We start from the raw sequence: 5,955 nt of genomic DNA on the forward strand, positions 1-5,955 counted from the left end.
CGTACACATACATATGTAGATATGTACATAAGTATTTTTGCTGACTCCTCTAAATGGCGATTTGTTTAAAGTGAGTTGCGGCAGCGATAATTGAAATTAGAGCCTCTACTGATGGCTTCATACATATGTATGTATGTCCATAGCTTCGACAATATAAAAGTCGATAAAATAAAAAAACTTATCATACTGTTTTCGTTTTTTAAATTATTTTATTATAATGCATCTTTTTTTAAATTCGCAAGCTAAGAAGTAATTAAAAAAATTTGCAAATTTCAAGAAATTTGCTATTATTTTGCCAAACAAAGATAGGATTGCCAAATATTAATTCCCCAAAAGCACCAAAAAATGCGTTTTAGCTCTATTTTTTATTTTAGTTTGAATATTAAAAGTATTCATTGCATGGATTGCATCATAATCAACCGAGTATGGTAAATCGAAGATCAGAATGGCGATATCTTAAAATTGTTTAAAAAGTTACGAATGAAATGAGACTCTAAAGACATTAAGTAACACACCTTGTATGAAATGGAAAAAAAATATTTTTTCTATATTTTAATAGGTTATACCACTACATACTAAAATTTTGAGGTTATATTTTAAATAGATTTTGAGTTTTTGAGTTACAGTTTTTTCAAGCAGATTCATTCACTTACATCACTAAAAAACTTTTCTGCATGTTTTGAATATATGTACATACATAGTTTTCCATAAAGTGATTTACCAGACCTAAACAAAATTTTGGGTAAAATTAAATATTTAAACGATTTTTTTGGCAGGCAGTATCTTCTAAAAGAAAATTTTTATTTTACATTATTTCATCCACGAAGAAGACCGGAATCATTACAGCTGTAGATGACCTTTTTTTAGCACCGTCGTAGATCGCACGTAACTCGAAAAATTGTGATTTTTTTAAATTTGATTGTGTATTCTAAAATGCATTCATATGAATATACCCTTAACATTTTAGAACAATTGAAGAAGTAGTTATACAAAACACATTTATGCCCTCACACTTAATGTGCTCAGAAGGAGACTTGGAGATTGATTAAAACTCCACTTATGACAACATTGGGCCTAATTTCAAAAATTTTAACAAATTCTTTCACCAAACGGCAGATTATTAAGCGGTTACATGGGCTTCCTCGGGTAAAAACAGCTTTTCGACAAATTTTTTCTTATATAAAAATGGAAATATTTTATTAGAAGTTTTTACTGTTACAAATATGCACTATTAAGAAAGAAATTCTATTCGGAAAAAACAAGCTCTCAAGGCTGTATCTCCGAAACTATTACTCAGTTCAATTTGAAGTTTAGGACAATATGCTGGAAGTGTTGTAGAAATTAACAAGGCAATAACAAAATTCGATTTTTTCAAACCCGTAAACCCATGTAATCATTTAAGCTGGTCCAGTCACCAGTCTAACTTTTTGTAAAATACATCAATGCGAAGATTTTAAATATTTCAGTATTTCTTTTATTCAGTATCTATAAGAAAAAAGCACTAAAAGTTTACTACCCCCACCCCAACTCTGTTCTTAGTGTTTTAATTTGCAAAAATTGCAGCACTTATACCAAAATCAAATTGCCGATAATAAACAACAAAACCATACTCCGTTGAACACATTCCATTAGTCGGCTATTACACGAAGCAACTTTTGTTGCTGATTCTCGGGCGATTCTCTTTTGCTGTTGCCCATTGCATTCACACGAGCAACTTGTGTTGCGCAACTCTGTTCGAGGTTTTTTCTCATTCTCTTTCACTTTACTTTAACCCTTGTCAGCTCTTTACTTTAACCCATTGTCGTTTCTTTTTCCTTATAGGTATTTGGGCCACTCTATCACATATATTAATCAGTTCTGTCAATTAAGAAATACATTTTATTTATTATTCAAAATTAAAACAAAGGTTATATAACAGATCTTCACTATCGTCTGAATCAATTTGTATGGCTTCCTCCATACATTTCACAATATCTTTAATTAATTCGAATTTTTCGTCATACTCCATTTTCTAAAATATTTATATTATAATATCTAAATTTGTATACATACTTATTTGCAAATTACGTACCAAAAGATGAAATTAAATTTTTTAAATATATTCAAACTATTAATTTCAAAATAATATACCCAAATGCAACTATGTACTACGAAAGAAAGAACACGAATGCAGAAAAACGACGAAGCTAACTGTTACGAATAAGAACACAAACTCGGCGCGATTCTTCTCTCCTCGTCGCCCCCTCGCCTATAAACCAAGAGTTGCCGCAACGAAAGTTGCTTCGTGTAATAGCCGACTTATAGTAGAATAATAATAAAGTATAGTGATTATACAGAAATATGCAATCCACTTACATACATACAAACATATGTGTACGACAAACTACATAAGTAGATATGTAAGTATATAGCTCATGCAAGTGTGTGTTTATATTTGAGCCATGCAAGCAGCGCTACCCAAACAACAAGCCAACACGAAACTCACGAAAGATCCGTTAGCGCGCTTCACTGGAACGAAGGCGAAATCAGCGCAGCGCTTCAGTTCTGATCGGTACTTCTCTTGCGACAGTTGGTTGACGTCGCTTCTTCTGTATAATTATATATTCTGTGTGTTTAAAGTGCTATACAAAAAATTTAATTCGAATATGGTCAATAGTAAGCATCCGTATGCTGGCGTAAAACTTGGATTGTCAGACGAGATGAGCAATGCAACGGCACCGCCACCGGCCTACATGGCGCACGCTGACGATGTGAGTTCAGCGCAGCCCAGCGGCAGCGGTGTACAGTTGATAGGTGAGCCTCAGTTGCCTAACTTTTCGACAATACCAATAAATCCAAATCCACCGGTGGGGCCAGAATCTACACAATTACGCTGTCCCCAATGTAAATGCACCGTGAAGACGAATGTTCGATATCGTTCGACCACAAAAACGCATTTGGCTTGCATACTGCTTTCGTGGACTTGGTAAGAAACTTATTGCAGTACTTACGCTTGTGCCTAAGTACATACGTATTAAATATACATACATATGTATACGCATGTATGTAATTGTTATGTAAATATTTTTTTTTACAGTTGTTGTTGCTGTTTGCCGTACTGCATGAACTCATGTCGAAATGCGAATCATTTTTGCCCCATGTGCGGCACTTTCATAGGCACCTATCAATCCTAAGTGCGCAAAAGGAGTGGAGGTGTGGAGAGCCCACCAGTAAAATACATTATATATGTAAACTTATAAGTGCTATGTTTGTAAACATTCGAATATATAAATAAAGCTTTACAATTCCATGCCGGACGTGTATTTATATACATACATACATACATACATACATACATACATACATACATACATACATACATATATACATACATACATACATACATACATACATACATACATACATACATACATATATACATACATACATACATACATACATACATACATACATACATACATACRTACATAATTACATATGTAAGTATTGTTGCGCTTCACTTTTACGCTCCAGCTGATATTTTATATGTATGAATACCAGTTGCCAGCATTTTGCACCGTGTATTACGATTAATATAAAACTAATTGAGACAGCTTCCCTTATGGGTGGTATTGATTGATATTGTTATAATTCAAAACTATCAAGGAACCTTACATTGGACTATTTTTTAAGCGAGCACTATCCCTTTCTCTAAAAGCAAATGTATAGACGCAAATATGTATGTATGTACATTAGAGCGGGTCGATTTTTTTTATAGAAAATCCTGTATGCGGAAAGTATTCTACGGATAATTCTGAACAACATTGCCTGAGAGACTAATACTTGTATATGGGTTCAAAACTGTCCTTATGTCAATGAATTTTAAGTTTTTAGGGGTCATAAACATTTGTTTTGGCAGTTTTTGGGATATCCGAGTGAAATTTACAAAATGCATACTTGGTGCATTTTAATATGTGGCCCGATTCTTGTTGTCGTTGTTGTTTTAAAACAGAATAAGAATGGCTCTATGGGTCTACTGCTCACTTTATCGGCATTTATCGAAAATAAATTCATATTAACCCTTTTGAAACTAATAAGGGGATTCTGTAACCACTCTCTATTTGAGACATTTTGAGGTAAAATCTCAATTTGTGAATAGTTACTACTCACTAAACAGTATCTAGCGTTAGTCTCAAAATATTGCCTCAAATTTGAGACCTGGTAGTTAGCAGTTCACAAACCTAAAAACAGCTCTTGTCTGCCATTTTGAATATACTGATATTTATATTTTGATAGCAACTCAAACACGAAAAGGTTAATAATAAATAAATTTTACATAAATTTTGCAAATATTATGAAACAAAGTCAACATATATTTTTATTTTTATTGATAATTATGTTTTTTGACTATGTGAAAATTTAATATTTGTTTTCGACACATTTATTTTCATTCAAGTGTAAAAACATACCTGCATAATGAAATGTAATAGATTTTGTGACTGTCATAGAATCGCAAAATCGTCTCAAGTCTGAAAAATTGTCTCTAACTTAAAATCTCAAATTTAGAGACTTGAGACTATATCACATAACAGAATCGCACGATAATATAGTAACAGTTATTGAGAGTGAACCGACATATTCAGGCTAATGTATGTTAGAACAACGAAAATCATTATACATATGTACATATGTATGTATGTTTTGTAATATATGTAGGTGAGTGGGAGTAGTGTCCACTTTCATCTATAAACTATTATCGTGCCACATACTAAAAAAATGTTCCCAGGGTTTCATTAAGGTACCTCGCATTCAATCAGCAATCATATGGAGTAAAGTCAGGCACTGGCAGCGCTGCATCGACTTAGAAGAAGGATAGTTTGAAAGTGTCTAAAGATTTGTAACGAATGGTTCAATAAATTTTTGTAAATCAACTCAGTCCTATTACTTTCCAGACAAACCCTATAGTATTGTCCGGAAAGTTCAGTCAACTATAGATACTGTTAATATAGAATATAAATATTCGGTATCTAGGGGCTTGAACAGTTTTCGTTGGATTTGGACAATTTTTATTGCCACCTCCTGCCATACTTTAATAAAATTATTACTGCAAAATTGTATTCCGTTATATTATTTACTTCTTGATTTGTGTATTGGCAAGTGAAAGAATCAAGTAGAAATAAAATTGGGTTATGTATATAGAAGTAGGCTTGGTTGTAGTTCAATTTCGCCCATTTTTACAATGTGAGATAGAAATATGAGAAGAAAGCTACATGGCAAACAAAAAAAAAAAACCATCTGATATAAATTATATAGAGTCTAGGTCAAGTTTTTACCCGATTTCAATAATTCAGGAATTTTGTGAATATGCTTCGTCAAATGAAAAAGTTCTCCGTACAGAAACTTGAGTTTGACCGGTCAGTTTGTGTAACTTTTGCATGCTATAAGGGTCCGATAGCGGCGGTTCCGACATATGAAATTGTCTCAATGTAACAGCTCTTTATTTTACTTCAATACCGCCGTTTTTCGGTGATTTCGGTCCATTAACGCCATGTACAAGTATAGTAAAATTCTGTGTTGTAGGTACTTTCTTTTTCAACGTTATTATTCCATGCGCATCCTAAAATGCAGACCTTGCCAGTCGACTGTTGCGTTTTTCCACGCTTTAGAGCGGGCTGAATTGATGGAGCCATGTTTCATCCGTTATCATATATTGACGCAAAAAGTCGGGTTTATTAGTTACTGCTCCTATTCATCAACTCACGGACCAGAATAAAAAACCTTTGTACCTTCCCTTAGAATTCTTTATTTTTCGTTTTAGCAGGTGCAATATTTTTCTTAACAAATGTCCGTAAGTTTTTGATTAGATTCAGATCTGGAGATTTTTTGGACACTTTAATCTGAAAACCATTTTTTGCAAGACTCGAAGTACACTTGTGCTCACACAATTAAGCCACATAAACGTTATGGTGTACAAAT

At 33.1% G+C, this 5,955-nt stretch overlaps 1 protein-coding gene across 1 annotated transcript; it reads left to right on the forward strand.

The window, feature by feature from the left end:
- Positions 1-2,496: 2,496 nt before the first annotated feature.
- LOC108974890 (lipopolysaccharide-induced tumor necrosis factor-alpha factor homolog) lies at positions 2,497-3,289 on the forward strand. The gene is made up of 2 exons (XM_018942992.1): positions 2,497-2,965; positions 3,077-3,289. Exons 1-2 carry the CDS (start codon positions 2,646-2,648, stop codon positions 3,171-3,173), a joined length of 417 nt encoding a protein of 138 aa, XP_018798537.1. The 5' UTR covers positions 2,497-2,645; the 3' UTR covers positions 3,174-3,289.
- Positions 3,290-5,955: the final 2,666 nt, after the last annotated feature.

The sequence above is a fragment of the Bactrocera latifrons genome, unplaced genomic scaffold (assembly GCF_001853355.1).
Source record: "Bactrocera latifrons isolate USDA-ARS-PBARC rearing strain unplaced genomic scaffold, ASM185335v1 scaffold_6, whole genome shotgun sequence".
In the NCBI taxonomy this organism is placed as follows: Eukaryota; Metazoa; Arthropoda; class Insecta; order Diptera; family Tephritidae; genus Bactrocera; species Bactrocera latifrons.

Excerpts from the sequence above, each read along its gene's own strand:
- LOC108974890 (XM_018942992.1), top strand. The coding sequence starts at position 2,646 with ATGGTCAATAGTAAGCATCCGTATGCTGGCGTAAAACTTGGATTGTCA. Across the intron at positions 2,966-3,076 it reads ATACTGCTTTCGTGGACTTG|TTGTTGTTGCTGTTTGCCGT; the intron begins GTAAGAAACTTA and ends TTTTTTTTACAG.